This window comes from Carassius gibelio, chromosome B1 (genome assembly GCF_023724105.1).
Source record: "Carassius gibelio isolate Cgi1373 ecotype wild population from Czech Republic chromosome B1, carGib1.2-hapl.c, whole genome shotgun sequence".
Lineage (NCBI taxonomy): Eukaryota > Metazoa > Chordata > Actinopteri > Cypriniformes > Cyprinidae > Carassius > Carassius gibelio.
Window position 1 is genome coordinate 32,469,279 of NC_068396.1, and position 21,637 is coordinate 32,490,915.

Genomic DNA, 21,637 nt, shown 5'->3' on the forward strand with positions numbered 1-21,637 from the left:
AGTAACACTGAATTAGTGATGTTAATGAGATAATTCTGTGAATAATTGATGATTGAGCATGAGTGATGAACACCTGCTATTAATATACAGAATCACTAAAGGAAAGAGAAACATAAGGACTACAAATGGCTTCAGCCACAGCCTTGAATTCATCAAATCCCTCAAGATCTGATTAAACAACTCTTAAAACAGCTTCACCAGATACACATTACTAACCAGACTGACTTTATTTCTGTCAGATGTCTACAGAGGAACTTATGGAGAGTTAAATAGGTTTAGGTGTTTTTTTTGTCACTACCATGACGGAGATCAGTGTTTACTTTAGTTGGGCTCTTGAACTTGACTTTTCAGCAACTAAGGTTTTTTTTTTTACATGCTGTAACAATGCATTTTTGGAACTTGTTAAAGCCAAAAACAAGTCAACAGAAAAAATAAATCTGGTACTGCTGTTTATAGATTGACAAGAACAAACACTCTATTATTTCTGATTTAATCCTGTGTCCTTTCTCTTATTGAATATTGATACACAGCAAAATGAGAAACACTGCTGAGCCTTAAGTTATGAAAGAATTTTAAGAAAATTTAACTCATCACAAAAAAACGTGGCTGAAATTTAGACAGAAACATCAATAATCAGCGTATAAATCACAACAATGGTGACAATCCACAAAATAAATAAACAGTTAAGTTCTGAACATCACAAAACATGCTTCTAAAACTGAAGACAAAAGCAAAATTATAAGCACATAAGAATTCAAGAAAATAAGTGGACAATTCAGGGGCATAATTTATTCATGCGCAATGCATGCTGGGAGTCATGGATGAGTTTTATCGTGTGCTGGTACCCAGCATGCATTGCATCATGAACCTTTTGATTGTCACCATTGTTGAGATTCATATGCTGATTGTTGTTGTCTCTCTTTGAGTGCTGTGGACAGTGCTGTCCCAAAATATGTAAAAACTCAAACTGTCATTAAATCCATATGTTTTGGTTATTACATTGCTGCTCAAACTAATAAACTTGAAGAAACAAAAAATTAATTCATATTTCACTACTATAGGAACACTTTAAGTCAGTCTAGAAGATCACGTCTGACAGAAACAGCCATAATCACTACCATCAACATTAACATTGCTGTAGCAGATGTACTATAAAGACACAAATACAGCAATGGAACAAAAATTAAAGTACAGAAGTCAAGGGTCAGGAGCCCCACTAAAGCAAACACTGATCTCCACAATGGTAACGCTAAACAAAACTAACATTATCATCTACATCTCTGTAATTCTCAATAAGATCTTTTGATCTCTGATCTGATAGAAATAAAGTCAGTCTGGTTAGTAATGAGTGAAGTTGGTAAAGCCGTTTGTTGATCGTTTAAATCTTCCGTTGATTTCATCTAAGGCTGTTGCTGAAGTCAGTTGTGTTTCATGTGTTTGTCTTGTTATGTTTTTTTTCTTCAGTGATTCTACTCGTTAACAGCAGCTGTTGATCATTGTCTGAATTCACTCATTAGTGTTCATTCTCTCTATCAGGTGGACTATATTAGTAAACTCATGTAAGGAATAGTGAATGAGGGTGTAGGGTGTGATTTGAAACACAGCCGCTGAGTGGCGACTTTGAACGTTGTTAATTTACGATATATAGCAGCAGGCTACCTTCTCGAAAATGATGAATATTACCCAGAATGCACTGTTTTAATGAAAAACAGTATGTTACTGTGCATTCAAAATGAGTAGAATAACATGAAAAAAATATTGATTTCATTGGACAAAAAAAAAAAAAAAAAAAAAAAACCCTATTGTAAAGAATACTACACTGTTAAAAATTGCTGTAAAAAAACGGCCAAATTTCGACAGTAAAATACTGTTTTTCATTTAAACAGTGCATTCTGGGTAATATTCATCGTTTTCGAGAAGTAGCCTGCTGCTATATATCGTAAAACAACAACGTTCAAATTCGACACTCAGCGGCTGTGTTTCAAATCACACCCTACACCCTCATTCACTATTCCCTACATGAGTTTACTAATATATTCCACCTGACAGAGAGAATGAAAACTAATGAGTGAATTCAGACACTGATCAACAGCTGCTGTTAATGAGTAGAATCACTGAAGAAAAAACAAACATAACAAGACAAACACATGAAATACAACTGACTTCAGCCACAGCCTTAGATGAAATCAACTGAAGATTTAAACGATCAACAAACAGCTTCACCAACTTCACACATTACTAACCAGACTGACTTTATTTCTATCAGATCAGAGATCAGAGATCAAAAGATCTTATTGAGAATTAAAGAGATTTAGATGATAATGTTACTGTTTCGTTTAGCGTCACCATTGTGGAGAACAGTGTTTGCTTTAGTTGGGCTCCTGACCATTGACTTTTACACTTTACATTTTGTTTTATTGCTGTATTTGTATCTTTATGATGCATCTGTTACAGCAGTATTAATTTTGATAGTCAAGTGATTATGGTTGTTTCTAACAGGCATGATCTACTAGACTGACTTAAAGTGTTGCTATAATAATCAAATATTAATTTGGTGTTGAAATATTTTTGTAAAAAGTAGTGAAAAGTAGTGTGATAACCAGTTTTTATGGATTTAACGACTAGTTTTAGTTAAAAAGTATTTCGGGCAGCAGTCCCCACAACACTCAAAGAGAGAAATCAACAATCAGCATATGAATCTCAACAATGGTGACAATCAAAAGGTTCATGATGCAATGCATGCTGGGTACCAGCACATGATAAAACTCATCCATGATTCCCAGCATGAATAAATTATGCCCCTGAATTGTTCACTTATTTTCTTGAATTCTTATGTGCTTATAATTTTGCATTTGTTTTAAGTTTTAGTAGCATGTGTTGTGATGTTCAGAACTGATCTGTTCATTTATTTTGTGGATTGTCACCATTGTTGTGATTCATACGCTGATTCTTGATATTTCTGTCTAAATTTCAGCAAAGTTTTTTTTTTTTCATTTTCTTAACAGTCTTTCATAACTTATGGCTCAGCAGTGTTCCTTCTCATGCTGTAGTATCAATTATTAGATCAGAAATAATAGTATTTGTTCTTGTCAATCTATAAACAACAATATCAGATTTTTTTTTCTTCTGTGTACTTTTGTTTTGCTATAACAGGCTCCAAAGGTGCATTGTTACAGCATGAAAAAAAAAAAAAAAAAAAAAAAACTTAGTTGTTGAAAAGTCACGTTCAAGAGCCCAACTAAAGTAAACACTGATCTCCATCATGGTAGTGAAAAAAACACCTAAACCTATTTAACTCTCCATAAGTTCTTCTGTAGACATCTGACAGAAATAAAGTCAGTCTGGTTAGTAATGTGAATCTGGTGAAGCTGTTTTAGTAGTTGTTTAATCAGATCTTGAGAGATTTTATGTATTCTTTTATTCAGTTGATTTCATTTAAGGCTGTGGCTGAAGTCATTTGTAGTTCTTGTGTTTCTCTTTCCTTCAGTGATTCTGCAGGTGTTTATCACTAATGCTCAATCATCAATTAATCACCGAATTATCTCATTAACTTCACTGATTCAGTGTTACTCTAACACTCTCTAGTGTGCACACATTATAAGTGTTCATTTAAAACTGAGGATTTTCTTGTGGGGTTTAAAGGGTTAAAGATTTAAGATGAAGAAAAAACAGAATGAAACATAATTTAACAGTAATAAACTGTAATTAATTTACAGGAAACAAACTGTAGAAAAACAGTTATTTACTGGCACCCCTGCTGCCAGTAAATAACTGTTTTTCTACTGTTTCTTGCCGTAAATTAATGGTTGCCAGCAAAAAAATTTGTTTTTCTACAGTTTTTTGCCGTCAAGTCAAGGAAAAACAGTAATATACTGTAAAATGTAAACGTCAGATTTACCAAATGAAAAATAAGTTAATTTAACTAAAATATTTGTGAACATCCATAGAAAAAAAATTAGGCAAAGTCATACACTGATAATGAGAGTAAATACTGAACTTGACTATATTAATGTGTGTTTGCACAAGAGAGATCGTTTAGTTTAATGTAGTTTTGTTGTTCACCATTGTGCTGTAGAGTAGAGCCGGTGCTTCAGTCAATGATGAGCCACAAATTCTGGTTTTCTGCTGCTTTATATAAAGGCAGTAAATGTGGAGTCGCTGATACAGTGGTGATCTCTGTGTTAAGTACTTCAGCACATACATGTGTAATACAGCTGACAATGAGCTGCAGTGATTTGAGTAAAAGTCATGTATTTAGTTACTTTATTACTGCACATTAAGTGTAAGAAATATTCCTTCTCAGTGGACTCAAATGAAATAAGTTCATAGTACTAACATCGTAGGAATGCTAGTTTAAAAACTCGAACTGTTTGAAGCAGTGGGAGTGGAGTTAATTTCCATGGTAGAATTTACGGTAAAATACTGTTAAAAAATAAGAGTGGTAAATTAATGGTTAAGAGCTGTAAATTAACAGTACTTTACTGGCACCCCTGCTGCCAGAAAATTACTGTTATTTAACGGCAAAAATTTTTACAGTGTATGTTATGCATGCCAGGCCAGTAGTTGGCGAACATGAAACACCCTTCGAAAACATTATATGCATGCACATGACATCAGCCTTTTTACAAATTCAAATTTTTGTTGCTTACATAAATATGATACAGGCATCATGTTCAAAAGGCTGTCTTAAGGCCCCCAAAACAGAGTTATTGAAGACACCTAAAGTTCACAAACAGAATCAAAGGGTAAATTATTGGTTACCATTATAGTGGTCAGTGTTTGCTTTAGTTGGGCTCTTGACCCTTGATGTTTTAACATTACTTTTTGCATTGCTGTTGTAACTCAGTTATAACAGCTAGCCAAGCTAAGAAAAAAAGAAAAGACAAACAGCATATTCAGAGGAACTGTAAGAATCACAAAACAAGCTACTATAGAACTATGCCATAAATCTACTTATATTTAAACTTATATTTCCTTCTTGGCTTGTCGAGCTGCTGTATCACAACTAGCAACCAAAAAAAAATAATTCCGTTTAAAACTGTAACGGTCAAGAGTTCAACTAAAGCAAACACTGACCACTACAATGGTAAGCAAATTATTATTTTTGTTCCTTCAGTGATTCTGTGGTGTGAACTTTAGGTGTCTTCAATAACTGTTCTGGGGGCATTACAACCTTTTGAACATGATGCCTTTATCATATCTATGTAAGCAACAAAAATGTGAATTTGTAAAAAGGCTGATGTCATGTGCATGCATATAATCTTTCATGATCGCCAACTACTGGCCTGGCATGCATAACATAGTATTCTTTAGCATAGGGTTTTTTTGTTTGTTTGTTTTTTGTCCAATGAAATAAATATTTTTATGTAAATATTACTTATTTTTTTTCATGTTATTCTACTAATTTTAATGATTATTTCTACTTAATTAAAATGTGTTAAATTTAATTAATAATATTGCTTGTAAATTTTTGACACAGTTTTACTGAATAAATATAGGGAAACACTTTTTACAGTGTAGGGTTTTTTTTTTTTTTTGTCCAATGAAATCAATATTTTTGTGTAAATTGTACTATTTTTTTTTCATGTTATTCTACTAATTTTGAATGATTATTTCTACTTAATTAAAATGTGTTAAATTTAATAAATAATATTGCTTGTAATATTTTGACACAATTTTATTGAGTAAATATAGAGAATAAATTTTTACAATGCATACCACAAATCTCCATTAACTGCAAGATGCTATCCTATCAACATGGGCCAATGTTTCTAAAGAATGCTTTCAGCACCTTGTTGAATCAATGCCATGTAGAATTAAGGCAGTTCTGAAGGCAAAAGGGGGTCAAATACAGTATTAGTATGGTGTTCCTAATACTCCTTTAGCTGAGTGTATTTCATCATATTTAAGACATTTACTTTTGTGAACCAGGGTAGAAGAGCAATTAATTTCCCAGAATGCATCACATCCATATCACTCTGTCAACTTCCTGTGGGGCATGGCTCTTAACTGAATGGGAGCCAATTGTTCAGTTCTAAATTTTGCTCTACCCTGTTATATAACAGATTTACAGATTAATTTATCTAAATGTCTATGTTACAATTTAAAATATTAACAGGAATACAAGATCAAATACTTATGAAAATGATTCTCCCAGTGATAAATATGTATGTGTTTTGAACAGAGTCGGACTCGAAGCAGCTGTGGTGATCGGGACAGTGGGGCTACGAACAGAACAACCTGCGGCATTAATCTACCAGTGTACCGCAGCGGCACCACAGTAAGACAGAATCACACACACAGACAGACAGACAGACAAATAGACAGACAGAGAGACAGACAGACATACAAAGTATCAAATACACTTTTATTTGGACAATTGATAAACAGGTTATACACATGTGAAGCCATGAATCATTTTGTTCTTCAGATAGTGACAATAAAACACAGACAATATTCGACTGTTTGCATATGACAGACACAAAGTCAGATTCTTCATTTAGAATTCAAGGTTTTCATTCTTTCGGTTCAGTTATTCTCTTGGCATTGTTAACATCTTTCTACTATTTCTACATTCTGTGGACTCTATTGTTTTCTAGACTCAGTTTCTGGCAACTTTCCGTGTGATGAAATGGGAACACGACTGGTCTGACAGGATGGAGATGATGATCACTGCGTACAGGTGAATAAGGCTTAAAGGGTGACAGATTTATTTATTTTCATTTGAGCAAAGATTATAACAAATTTCGCGGCAAACAGCAATTACCAGGGTTCAAGCATTTTAAGACATTTGAGTGATTAACGACATTTCAAGATGATTTCATGCAAAAAGTTAAACAAAAAATAAATAAAATTGCCAAAAACATTCTTTAATGATTTATCACTTTTTGACCAATTGGTGGCATTACTCCCAAATTAATCTGGTGTGGTTCTCTAGGGGTGATGACCCACACCGAGTTTAGTGTCAATATAAGTGAATTCCAAAGAAATAGCCTTAGGTCCATTTTGGCATTTTTTTTGTCTCCTGACCACTGGGTGACACTGTGCAGAATTTGTGCAGGTAACCTCAGGACATGATTGTCATTAAAAAAAAAAAAAGTTTGGTCTGAATATGATAAAGCTTTGAGGAGATATAGCCTTATGTCCACTTTGGCGAGCAAATGAATGCACAAATTCATATATGCATTATTTAAGAATGGTTAGGTCTATCAAAAAGCTGCATGCCTAATGTTAAGTCATTCAGACTAATGGGTGTGTAGTTACAGCCATTTTTATTTTTTTTCCTGTTATAGCACCACCAAGCTGTCGAACTCCTCAAATATTGAGCTCATTCATATGTGTTCCAAGTTTGGTGAAGGTACATCATTCCATATTGCCATTTCAGTAAAAGGGATTTTGCGTATTGTCCCAACTGACAATGGAACTTCAACTTTGTTTTGAGAACTTTTTCTAATAAGAATCCAGATAACTTTTTTGCCTTGTTTGATTCTTATTGGGTCAGAAACATAGGAATAGTTTACAAAAGTCTCCTCAAAGTTAGAACTATCATCTGGCCAAGTTGCAAGTCTCTATGCCGTATGGTTTTGTCCGTACAATGTTTTACAGCAGAATAATAATAATTATCCTTACAGTTAGAATAGGGGTTTTGGTGCTTCATGCTTGAACCCCTAATAATTCTTATCCGTGTTTTGAAGGTTAAGAGGAATTACTTTATTGCAGTTCATGTTCATCTGTGAGTAAATTCTGCATGTTTGTACACAGTGATAACAATGGTAACATGAGTGATCCGGTGGTGAGGAAGAGCGTCCCGGTGCAGTTCTCCGTTGATCTGGCGATCAGTCTGTGAGTCACATTTATCATAACATCTGTCCTTCTTGATCTGCTCTTCACCTCTGAATGATTGAAACTCAAACCTAACACCATGACTACACTTGACGCGAGAGGTGTGTTTGACACGTTCAGTGTAGACGTCCTCATGGACATATCTGGCGTAAATATCTAGCTATGTTCATTCTTTTACTAGCTAACTAACTCGGCTTTACTGATGACAAATAAACAGCACTGCATTGGTTTCATCAGCAGTTACAGACACAGTATGATCAAAGACAATAATATAATAAAACAAACAAAAAAAAAATAATAAAACTATTACTAATCCATTTGTTACTGTTTGTCAGAGTGGCTGGAGAGTCTGTGACGTATCTGAACTTCTCTCTGGAGGACAGAGGTCCAAAACCTCTCAACATCAACTTCAGGGTCAGAGAGTCAAACAAACATCTATAGTTTTCCTCAAATACAGCATTTATTTAATGTTACATTACAATGATCTATCTGAGGACTGGAGTATAAATGTGACACAAGGTGCTTCAGGAGGATCATATTGCTGTGTCTGTGTGTTTGCAGGTGGAGAGTTCAGAATTTAAAGGTCTGAACGTGTCGGTCACGCTTATCCTGCTCTGTCAGACGACACATGTGATTTTAAGACCTCACAACTTCAGCATGCATGAGGTGCATCACTCGATCATCAGTTCATACCATCAAATCATCACCTATTTATTGAATAAACCTCTTCTGTTCTTCTGTCCAGAACTCGCTGCAGTGCAACTTCAAGACAGAACGACAGGTAAGAGATCATAGAGCCCTTTTGCAAATGTTATTAAAATGACCGTTCACCTAACACTATTTTTTCTGTCATAATTTACCTCATCCTCATGCTGTTCCAAACCACTGACTAACATACAATAGAACCCCCTTCCTCAAATCTTGCGCTGGAGGTCAAATGCACTGCAGAGTTCAGCTCCAGCCCTGATCAAAGTTACCTGACTGCGGTTTTCGAATGATCCCAAAGACAGTGATTGGCATTGATTAGCATGCTCAGGTGTGTTTGATTAGGGTTAGAGCTAAACTCTGCAGGAAAGTGGATCTCGAGGTCCAGATTTGAGGATCCCTGCAATAGGACATCTCTTAAAGTGTTAGTTTACCCAAGAATGAAAATAAGAAAATAAGTATTACTCACCCTCAATGCATCCTAGCCCTAGCTGCCATTAAACAGTCTGGAAGATGAAAGACACATTTTTTATATAACGCTGGCTGGATTCACCTGAAAGAAGGAAGTCATATACGCCTAGGATGCCTTGAGGTAGTGATGGGAAGATGAAGCTTTAAGCTTTTCAGACAAGTGGTTCACAAAAGGGTTAATTTCTGGAAACTTAATTTGCTCACAATACCACCTGGTGGTCAAAAAAAGCAGATTGTAAAACAAGCAGATATATTACAGACAGAGGTGTAAAGTCCAGGGGTCAGAAAGCAAAAGTCCTGCCATATTTTTGTTCCACCCATGAACTCAGCAGCTGATTTCACCAGAGGAGGAACCAAGTCATTCCTTTCAAGTAGGGCTGCACGATTAATCGCATGCGATTGTCATGCGTGTCTTTGTCAGTAAAGCCGGTTCTGTGATTAGCAGTAAATGTCCACCACCTGGTTTCAAGTGGAGCGGCACTTCCCAGCTAGAATTTTCTTTGTTCTAAAATGTTCTAAGAACATTCCCATGGATTGTTCTAACAATGTTTTTAGCGGGTAGTTTTATTTTTGTTCCCAGAACGTTCTCTCAAAATATAGGATAACGTTCTCTAAAAACATTCTACAAATGTTTATCAATAACATTATTAGAACATTATTCCATAACATTCTAATTAAGATTTAAGAAGATGTTTAGATGTGGATGTTGATGTCTGTTTAAAAGTAATAGCTTGGTTTGATGTCACCATAATGCTGGTAAGTGTTGGCTTTAGTTGTGCAATTTGACACTTGACTTGACGGTGTTGTTTTTTAGCTGCTGTCATCTTTATTGTGGCTAAAACAGCAAACAAATGTGTGGTTCAATGGTGCTGTTTGCTTGCTGATGATTGATATGTCTGATTACTTGTTTTCACCCAAGCTACTGTGTGGTGTTAGTTAAGTATTATTTATTAAAGTGACTCAATGGTCAACAGCCTGACACCCAGATGAATTTAAAACAGATAATTTCAAAGATTCAAAAAAATTTGTCACACAAACATCAAGATTCAGTGTATGAATCTCAACAATGGTGACATGCTTTATGCTGCAATGTATTCTGGGTACATCATGCAAAACTCATCCGTAGCACCCAGAATGCATTGCGGCATTAAGCATGTCACCATTGTTGAGATTCTTACACTAATTCTTAAGGTCTCTGTATGTCTAAGCATCCTAAGGTTTGAAGTGATTCTAAAACAATGTAGTTTAAAAAGATCAGACAAAAATAAAATGACATAAATTGTCAGGACCCTGTGTATTGCAACACATCTGCTATAGTCACTAATATTAAATTAATAGCGTAGAACAGACTCCTGGTAAAATCAGTTGATCAGATTATTACATTAAGACATCTTTAATATCAGCCAGTAACCAACATTATCTAATGACATCTTTTTCTCAATGTTTTTGCTGTAACAGATATAATTACAGCAGCTTAATGAATGCTAACACTGAAAAGAGTCATACTTCCTAAGTACTGATCAGCATAATGGTGACATCAAACTAAACTATAATTTTCAATAAACCATCAACATCTCTGTTAATCTCAATAAGAACTTTTTTACATTTATGACAGAAATAACTCTTGTTTATAATAAGTGAAGATTGTCATGTTTTTGGAGTATTTACGCTAGAGTTTGACACCAAACAGAGGTTGGGTTTTCACTTTCAACCAACATCTGACTTCTGAGCAATGTCAGTCCACATCTAGTGTGATGGGAAGCCGTAATTCACTGACAAGCTGTGCAATATCACGTTCATAATCGCAGATTAATCGCATGCGGTTATGAACGCGATATTGCGTAGCTTGTCAACGATCTACGGCTCTGTATATTAGGTGCGGCTCCATTTGAAAGCAGCTGATGGACATTTACCGCTAATCACAGAACCATCTTTACTGATGAGACACGCATGACAATCGCATGCGATTAATCGTGCAGCCCTACTTTCAAGTCACAAACTAGTCTAGTCAAATCCCAAGTCCTCAAAGAGTTAAAGTCAATGAGATAATTAAGAGACTAATTAAATGATGATTGTGCATTAGTGATGAACACCTGCCATTATTGTGCGTTACGGAGGATCAGATGATGATGTTTTATTGGTTAAAATGATGCCACCATCATGGAGATCAGTGTTTGCTTCAGTTGGGCTCTTGACCTTTGGCTTCATGTGTTAAATGTTTCTCTGCCCAAGTGCATGTGTTGTTATAAAGCAGTGCAATGCAGAAACCTGCTTGTAGCTGCTATTACATGATGAAGTAATTATTAGGCATCAGGCTGTTTATTTCCAAAAATATATATATATATATTTCCATTAACATGTTTTCAGTTTTTAAATAACCTACATTGTGGGACTGCTACATACTATTGAACTGTTGGTTTAATGGTGATAATTAATTTGTAATATAATGTATGTAATGCATATACATTTTTGAAACCTTGTTTTAATAAGACACACAGACATTATGACCCAGCATATGAATCTCAACAATGGTGACAACCAACAAAACGCTTCAAGCTGAAGTGCATGCTGGGTAACACCATAGTAAAAAAAAACTCCCATCATGCACTGTAGCATGAATAATTATTGTAACCACTGTTGAGGATCATATGATAAATGCTCATGTCTAAAATCCTGAGTCTGTACAGTTTTTCCCCAATATTTAAGCATTACAATAATATTTGTTTAATAGGACTTTTATTGTAGTTCAGTAATAGCTGAACATCATGTAACAAACCAAAGAGAGACACCCTCATGAAGATCATGTAAAAGTTTTACTTGATAAAAGGGCAGTTTAATTTGCTGTTTTCAAGCTTTTAACTCAGCAATGTGTTAATAATTACTGTTGACTTATGTAATTGTATATGTTCTCTAATTGACTGTAATCAAGAAGTGGGTGGATCACAGGTGTGCAATTACTAATAAAAAGGCCGATGCTCTCTTGTTTGAGTGTGCAGGCTAAACGCCAGATAATGTCTGAGTTGTGAGTCTTGTAATCCTTCGTCATGAACCGGTAACCTAGCTCTAATTGAGATGGCAGCGCCAACAGGTTATGGGCCCAGTAAAGAGTTTGGGAACCGATGGAATCGTTTATGTTTCGACGGAGAGGAAAAGAATTACGAACTATGGGAAACCAAGTTCCTGGCACATTTGCGTCTTCTGGGTTTGAAATCCATCATATTGAGTGAAGCACCGGCCGTGAATGATGAGGGTGCGGAGGAGAGAGACGACAGTAAAAATGAAGAGGTATATGCAGTTCTGATCCAATTATTAGATGACAAGAGTATGTCGCTTATGATGAGAGAGGCTGCGGATGATGGCAGAAAGGCATTACAGATTTTGAGAGATCACTACGCTGGTAAGGGGAAGCCACGTGTGATAAGTTTGTATACGGAGTTGACATCTCTTCAGAAAGGTGTAAACGAAACCGTTACAGATTACATTATTCGTTCAGAGACTGCAATTACAGCATTGCGGAATGCGGGAGAGACTTTGAGCGATGATTTATTGACTGCCATGATTCTAAAGGGTTTGCCCGATACTTTCAAACCATTCTCTATTTTTATTACGCAGAGTGATGAAAAACTAACATTTGCTGACTTTAAAGCGAAACTGAGGAGCTATGAAAGCACCGAGAAGTTCGGCATTGCTAGTTCGGGAGAAGATAGCATAATGAAAATTAAAGGAAGGGATAATTGGTGTATGAGACTCACCTGTTACAATTGCGGCCGGAAGGGTCACAAAGCAGCGGAGTGCACGGTGGTTGATGGGGAGCGCGGGGAACGGAGACAATGGTGTAGTTTCTGTAAAAGCACCTCACATATAGACGTGCATTGTCGTCGAAGAAAGCGGGATAAAGTGAAGCAAACGGTGGACGAAGAGGAGGATCACACATTTGCGTTTATGGTCGAGCAGGTGAATAAAGTCCCAGATGGTGGCGTGGAAATGAAAGGTCTCATGGTGGATTCTGGAGCTACTAAACATATCGTTACGGACATTGAGAAGTTCGTTGATTTCGATTTAAGTTTCAAGCCACAGAGCCACATTCTGGAGCTGGCTGATGGAAAACGGGCCAGTGGAATCGCGATGAAGAAGGGTACCGCTAAATTGCGTTTGAGAAATAGCAATGGTCGCATTGTGGACATGATGTTGACGGAGGCACTTTATGTGCCATCATTTTCTCAAGACATCTTTTCTGTCAAAGCGGCAATTTCACACGGAGCAACAGTAATCTTCAAAGAGGGACAGAACCGACTCATTCACAAAAATGGTAAAATTTTTGATATTCATATGTATGACAGATTGTTTTATTTGAGTACTGTTGTTAATGAGATTGATGAGTGTAACGCGTGCTATGATATTCAGACATGGCATGAAATACTGGGTCATTGTAATTATGATGATGTGTTAAAGTTGGAGAATGTTACAGAAGGGATGAAAATTAGAGGTAAAATTGACAGATCCAATTTGAAATGTGAAGTGTGTGTAAAAGGCAAATTTGCTCAGAACAGAAATAGAGATCCAGATGAGAAGGCAAAAGATGTGTTTGCACTTGTTCATGCAGATCTGGCTGGTCCTATAGAACCAGCAGGAAAAGATGGTTTCAGATTTGCCTTAGCATTCACAGATGACTATTCAGGAGCTGTCTTTACCTATTTTTTGAAGAACAAAAGTGACACTGCCGTAGCCACCGAGAAATTCATTGCTGATATTACACCGTATGGTAAGATTACATGTATAAGATCAGATAATGGAACAGAATTTACATCTTCCGTATTTCAGTCATTGCTCCGCAAGAATGCCATTAGACATGAAACCTCAGCTCCTTATTCACCCCATCAAAATGGGACAGCTGAAAGAGCTTGGAGGACTTTGTTTGAAATGGCAAGATGTATGTTCATTGAGAGTAAATTACCAAAGGAGTTGTGGACATATGCGGTACAAACCGCTGCTATAATTAGAAACAGATGTTATAATAGACGTCTGGGACAAACTCCATACTACCTGATAACTGGAAAGAAGCCTGATCTATCCAAAATGAGAGCGTTTGGGTTAGAGTGCTATGCATACAAGTATAACAAGAAAAAGTTGGATGTGCGATGTGACAAGGGTATATTTGTTGGTTATGACAAAAATAGCCCTGCTTATCTTGTTTTCTATCCAGACACAGGGAGAGTACTTAAGAGTAGACTGGTGAAGTTTGTCACAAAAAGTACAAATGAAAGGGATACTCAGACAGTGGAGGATGTGGATGAATATTTGCAATACCGGAAGGAGGTTGAAACCTTATTACCAAAACTAGACAGGGCTAAAGTAGTTCCACAAGAAATGAAAGTTGAAGGTGAAGTCAGTGCAAAGGGTGAAAAAGAGAGTGATCCAGGTACTAGATATCCAAAAAGAGAAAGAAGACCCCCTCAGTACTTTGCAGATTATGATTATGAAGTTAAAGATGATGCAGATCAGCCATTGACTATTGACTATTGATATTGTGTTGCATGTGGTGCTCCCCGGACACTGAAGGAAGCCTTGGGCTCTTTAAAATCAGAGCAGTGGGTTGAAGCTATGGAGGATGAGATGAATTCTCTGAAAGAGAATAACACTTTCACATTAACAACCCTACCAGAAGGTAAACAGGCAGTAGGGGGGAGATGGGTTTATGCTATAAAGGAAAATCCTGATGGGAGAGTATATAAAGCCAGGTATGTGGCAAAGGGTTATAGTCAAGTGGCAGGTATTGATTATAATGAGACATTTTCACCTACTGCCGATATGACTTCAGTGCGTGTTTTGATGCAGCTTGCAGCACAATATGATTTGAATTTACATCAGATGGATGTTAAAACTGCATATCTGCATGCTCCTATAGATTGTGAAATTTATATGAAGCAACCTGAAGGATTTGAAGTTGAGTCAAAAACAGGAGAAGAATTGGTATGTAAGCTCAATAAATCACTGTATGGTCTGAAACAATCAGGACGAAATTGGAACAAGATGTTGCATGATTTCTTAACTGAAAATGACTTTGTTCAAAATTCAGCAGATTATTGTGTTTACAGTAAACAAACTGATAAAGAAAGAGTCATACTGATTATTTGGGTTGATGATCTTCTCATTGCAGCGAGTAATGATCAAATACTCAGAGATGTGAAGGAAATGTTGGGAATTAAATTCAGAATTAAAGATCTAGGAAAACTTCAACATTTCTTAGGCATTGACTTTACGCAAGAACATGGTAAAGTAAAAATGAATCAGGAAAGATACATTTTAAAAATTTTGGAGAGATTTGATATGACTCACTGCAAACCAAGATCAACCCCATGTGAAATGAAAGTAAAATTTGACAATGATGGTGAACCTGTCGACCTAAAGAGGTATCGAGAAGTGATTGGCAGTTTAATCTATATGATGACAAGTACTCGTTCTGATTTGAGCTTCATCGTTAGTAAATTGTCACAATATCTAAGGGCACCAAAAGAACAACATTGGGTGGCTGCTAAACATGTGTTGAGGTATTTGAAAGGTACAGCAGACTTGGAATTATGTTATAATAGAAGTGATGTAGATCTTGAACTTGTGGCTTATAGCGACGCAGACTGGGCAGCAGACTTGAATGACAGGCATAGTATTACTGGATACTGTTTCAGTTTGTCTAAGAATGGGCCTGTTATTTCTTGGAAGTCTAAGAAACAACAAACTGTTGCTTTATCCACATGTGAAGCCGAATATATGGCTTTATCAGCTACTGCGCAAGAAAGCTTGTATCTGACCAATCTAATCAATGGAATGGACAATGTACTTGAATATTCACCAGTGACTATTTTTGAGGACAATCAGGGTGCTATTGCACTTACAAAGAATCCGGTGTGTCGACAAAGGAGTAAGCATATTGACATCAGGTATCATTTTGTTCGATCTGTACTGAATGATGGCAAAATAATTCTTCATTATTGTCCTACAGTTGATATGGTGGCAGACATTTTAACAAAATCTGTGTCTAAAGCTAAAATGGATAAATTTCTGTGTTTTTTATTTGGAGTATGAAGATTTATCTAAATGCATGTATGTGATGCACTGTGTTTATATTCTGTCAATTTAAGAACAAGTGGGGGTGTTGACTTATGTAATTGTATATGTTCTCTAATTGACTGTAATCAAGAAGTGGGTGGATCACAGGTGTGCAATTACTAATAAAAAGGCCGCTGCTCTCTTGTTTGAGTGTGCAGGCTAAACGCCAGATAATGTCTGAGTTGTGAGTCTTGTAATCCTTCGTCATGAACCGGTAACCTAGCTCTAATTGAGATGGCAGCGCCAACAATTACCATGTAACACAACCGCAAGTGTTTAAAAGCAAACTACTTTGAGTTATTAAAAGGGTCAAGAGCCCAACTAAAGAACACACTGATCTCCATGATGGTGGCATCATTTTAAACAATAAATCATCCGGTCCTCTGTAATTCTCAATAACAGCAGGTGTTCATCACTAATGCACAATCATCATTAAATTAGTCACCTAATTATCTCACTAACTTGAACTCTTTGAGGACTTGGTATTTAACTTGAGACTCGTTTGTGACGAAAGGAATGACTTGTTTCCTCTGGTGAAATCAGCTGCTGACTTCATGGGTGGAACAAAAATATGGCAGGACTTTTACTTTCTGACCCCTGGACTTTACACCTCTGTCTGTAATATATCTGCTTGTTTTTACACTTGTTGGCCACCAGGTGGTATTATAAGCAAATTCAGTTTCCAGAAATTAACCCTTTTGTGAACCACTTGGCTGAAAAGCTTCATGAGGCTCCATCTTCCCATCACTGCCTTGAGGCTGAGTAAATAATTTTGATTTTGGGTGAACTATGCCTTTAAAATATCTTCTTTAGGTGACGATATTTTCTGAAGAAATTATCCCTTTATCAGATCCCATGCAGTCACAGTAAACACGTCTAAAACACATCTCATTCTCCACTTCTGCCCCCTTGATTGTATTGTTTCAGGACGGTCACTACAGGGAGTTTGAGTGTCCTCAGTTTTATCTGAAGGAATTTTCATCAGTTCACTTCAACCTGACAGCAGACGCAAAACTCCAGAACGTGAAGGAATACGAGAGCGTGAGTGAAGAACACACATCTGAACTACAGAACTGCACAATCACACATGCATCCACAGACACACACATGCTGTCATGCATCTGACAAAAGCAGGGTGTTTAAGAGTTATTAAGTCTAAAAGCTTATGTTGATCCCCAACTGTTTCTTGTGCTGTAGAAATCTTCCTTCTACGAGTTCAGGAGGGATTCTGTGTTCAACATCACTGCTGAGCTCCACTACAACACAAGCCGCTACAAGCAGAAATCTACCGGACTGGAGGTGAATCCACATCAGACATCAACCAATGATTAGCTGTTCTTTTATGTTAGACAGGTCTGAGATCAGCAGGTCACTGACATAACCTGCAGTCATTTTCACAGTTTCAGAGCCTTTAAAATCAATCACAAACTGATGAAACTTCTACTAGAAGATTAATTAAATAGTTGGCATTGGGAAAGCTGATTTTTGCAGTTATAACTGATGTTGTGCTTGTGCTGCCCTGTACAGACAAGCAGCTGTGTGAGGGATTTATCAGTGTCAGTCTGAACTCACAGCACAGACCTGCAGCTCATGAGCTCATCTCACAGTTAGAGAGGAACACTGTTCTATCACTTTTTAACTAGAAAATATTGCTTCTTCTTTCAGCAATACAATCTCCACAGATCCCAGGTACCCGCTTTCTTATTTCTTCAGTAATTCATTCATTCAGTTTATTTAAAAGTAGGGTGACCATATGAGCCATTTTCCCAGGACGCATCCTTTCCAGGATTACTATATTGCCTAAAACATCCAAAGTAGTTTGACCAATAACATGCAGGTATTGTATATAATCGACCAATCGTGGCGTGTGAGAAGGTGAGATCTACAGAGAATGATCAAAGCAATGCAAATACACGTAGCCTACATGTTAGGTGTGTATGTTCGTTCGTTCAACCTGAAGCATTGCTGCGCACTGATCATTGTATGACACCAAAGTCTGCTCTGCTCTCTATAGCTCTTGTGAATGTCATACAATGATCATTCTGCACAGTGCACACAGCCAAAACCATGGCAAAATAGAAATCCTGGCGAGGACGTGTCCTGGGAAAATGGCTCATATGGTCACCTCTATAGAAGATGATCATCATCTTAAGTGTACATCTGAACCGTTATATCTCTGCACAAATAGAAGTGTTTTGATAAGTGAAAATTAGTTTTTATTTTATTTCTACTTATTTTAAATAATATATTTCTATCACTACTTCTATACATTTCATTTATGCGCTCAGTGTATTTTATGTGTGTTTATGTAAAGTATAAAACCTTACTAGTGCCAGTGGTTGTGATGATTTTCCTCAGACTGCAGTGAAGGTGGAGTTTGTCGTTCCTCCCAGTCGATCGCTGATTGTTGGCACTGGTGTAGTGGGCGGGTTTATCTTCCTCATTATCATATTAGTCCTTCTGGTGAAGGTAAGAACCAATCAAGTCACCTTGCAGTTGATCTCATCATTCACCTCTCAAATTCTCAATCTAATTTGTGTGTGTATGTGTGTGTGTGTGTGTGTGTGTGTGTACGCGTGCGTGCTTGTTTGTTTGTTTTGTCCGTGTGTGTGTAGTGTGGGTTTTTTAAACGAAATCGCCCTGAAGAGTTCGGTCAAGAGGATGAAAATGTAACTGCGGCTGAAGACTCTCCTCTGATGAACGTGAATACTAAAGAAAACGGAGTCGGTGAGAACGACAGCACAGAGAAAGAGAATGGAGTGAAGGAGACGAGTTCCAGTCCTGATCCTCCAAACACAGACCAATAAAATATTACTTTATTACACAACAACAAAAGTAAAGATGTTTGCTTTGATAGAGCTGAAAATGGTCTTCTAATGGTCTAGTTGCATAAAGATATGATATTAACGTTCAGTATGTTTAGCTCAATGATATGGAGCATTTTTATAATAACTCCGTTTCATTCTGATATTCACTTATACACTGTAAAAAGTGTTTCCCTATATTTATTCAGTAAAATTGTGTCAACATTTTACAAGCAATATTATTAATTAAATTTAAAACATTTTAATTAAGTAGAAATAATCATTAAAAATGAGTAGAATAACATGAAAAAATTAAGTAAAATTTACATAAAAATATTGATTTCATTGGACAAAAATCAAACAAACAAAAAAACACTATGCTAAAGAATACTATGTTATGCATGCCAGGCCAGTAGTTGGCGATCATGAAACATTATATGCATGAACATGACATCAGCATTTTTACAAATTCACATTTTTGTTGCTTACATAGATATGATACAGGCATCATGTTCAAAAGGCTGTCTTAAGGCCCCCAAAACAGAGTTATTGAAGACACCTAAAGTTCACAAACAGAATCAAAGGGTAAATTATTGGTTACCATTATAGTGGTCAGTGTTTGCTTTAGTTGTGTTCTTGACCCTTGATGTTTTAATATTACATTTTGCATTGCTGTTGTAACTCAGTTATAACAGCTAGACAAACAAAGAATAAAGATGATCAGGTAGTGTTGGTCATGCTATTACATAATCTTTGTTCTTCCTGAATATCTGAACTCATTCAGAGTCTGATCTCAGAGACAAAATAACATTCATTATGGCAGCCCTGTGATTCAGCAAAAAAAGTGGAATTTTCAGTGTAAACCAGAGTTTGAGAATTGTGTTTAAAACAGAGAAAGGGGAACTTTCTTTTGACACACAGTCACATCAAGAACCAGCGTATGAATCTCAAGAATGGTGACAAACAGCATATTCAGACCAACTGTAAGAATCACAAAACAAAGTACTATAGAATTGTTGCTCATTATTTATTCATGCCGCAAAGCATGATGGGAGCCATAAAATTTTTAACAAGGTTTTGATCAGAGGTGCTTCTAAGAATTTCTCTGATAATGCTGAAAACACCAGAGCTTATATTGTTCAATCACAGGACACATGCTATTGATAAAACACACCCAACTCAGACCAAATGATGATGTAAAAACAAATAACAACATCTGGTCGCATTTCTTTCTTGGCTTATCTAGCTGCTGTATCACAACTAGCAACCAAAACAAATCTGTTTTAACTTTTAAGGGTCAAGAGTCCAACTAAAGCAAACACTGACCACTACAATGGTAAGCAAATTATTTTTTTTGTTTGTTTGATTTTTGTCCAATGAAATCAATATTTTTATGTAAATTTTACTTAATTTTTTCATGTTATTCTACTCATTTTTAATGATTATTTCTACTTAATTAAAATGTGTTAAATTTAATTAATAATATTGCTTGTAAATTTTTGACACAATTTTACTGAATAAATATATGGAAACACTTTTTACAGTGATGGACCTTTGTCTATAAGAAAACGTATTGTATTATTGTTTTTATTGATTTTAACTAGAAGTATGTTATTTTTTATTTTATTTTTTAATCTTAAAGAAAGTCTTCTATAAGTAACCCTCACACCAAATATTGGTAAAGAAATTAATCAAACATTATAAATAAATCAGTTAACTGAATGAGATGAGTTATTGTTTTATTATTATAACTGAGTGAGTTATTGTTTATTGTTAAGCTGATGTTTTATGGCACTATCTATACAAATGAAAAATCAACAGACAACAAAAAAAAATGTAATTTTACAATATATTTTACAACAATACACTGTATTCATGGTTTTTATTGTAAATGCAAATGCATGATGGGAAATTGATGGACAGTCCTGTAATATTATTGTAACTACACTGTAGAAGCATTATTTTACAGACACCACAAAGCATTGTGGGATAGCATTAAAACTGGTACTTTCATATTCTTTCTAACATAAAAAGTCCAGTTTTCTTAACGTTAAAAGAATCTTTTTAAAAGGTATGATGTTTCTCAAACATTCTTTCAACTTAATTTTGATTTAAAAATTCAACATTCTAGGAAAGTTAATTTGTAACATTTCAAGAACATAAAAAGGTCCAGTTTCCATATAAGTATAATGTTATATTAAGGTTAGTAAAATGTTCCTGCAACATTCTCTCAGTCATTCAAACACCTGCTGTGATCAAGCAAGAAAGAAAGAGAAATAAGAACACAAACTACAACTTTCTTCAGCCACAGTCTTAGGTGAACTGAAGATACAAGACTTTAAATCTGTCAAGATCTGAATAAACAACTCCACAAACATCATTATCAGCTTCACTTGTAGTAATACTAACCAGAATGATTTTATTTCTGTCATGCACCTACAGAAGTTCTTATTGAGAATTCAGAGAGGTTCAGATGTTGATGTCTTAATTAAAATGTTATTTTGAGATCACCATCATAGAGATCAGGGTTTGCTTCAGTTGTGCTCTAGACCCTCAACTTTTGCTGCAATACTTTTTTCTGCAGTTGCAGTTGATTCAGAAAACATTTCTGCATATATAAAGCAAATCAACAAGTCTGTTTTAATAACAACCAACTGACTGCACTAAAATGGTTTAAATGACCCAACTGATATAAAAATAAATAATTTTAA

At 35.9% G+C, this 21,637-nt stretch overlaps 1 protein-coding gene across 1 annotated transcript in view; it reads left to right on the forward strand.

Moving 5' to 3' along the window:
- LOC127949404 (integrin alpha-L-like) overlaps positions 1–20,791 on the forward strand; it is a 56,710-nt gene extending 35,919 nt beyond the window's left edge. The window contains exons 21-31 of the mRNA XM_052546613.1: positions 6,185–6,280; positions 6,600–6,682; positions 7,762–7,842; positions 8,178–8,256; positions 8,404–8,508; positions 8,588–8,623; positions 17,050–17,163; positions 17,320–17,421; positions 17,788–17,811; positions 18,481–18,591; positions 18,738–20,791. Of these exons, the coding sequence (XP_052402573.1) occupies positions 6,185–6,280; positions 6,600–6,682; positions 7,762–7,842; positions 8,178–8,256; positions 8,404–8,508; positions 8,588–8,623; positions 17,050–17,163; positions 17,320–17,421; positions 17,788–17,811; positions 18,481–18,591; positions 18,738–18,929 (1,023 nt within the window). The 3' untranslated portion in view covers positions 18,930–20,791. The remainder of the gene's footprint in view (positions 1–6,184; positions 6,281–6,599; positions 6,683–7,761; positions 7,843–8,177; positions 8,257–8,403; positions 8,509–8,587; positions 8,624–17,049; positions 17,164–17,319; positions 17,422–17,787; positions 17,812–18,480; positions 18,592–18,737) is intronic.
- The last annotated feature ends 846 nt before the right edge of the window (positions 20,792–21,637 follow it).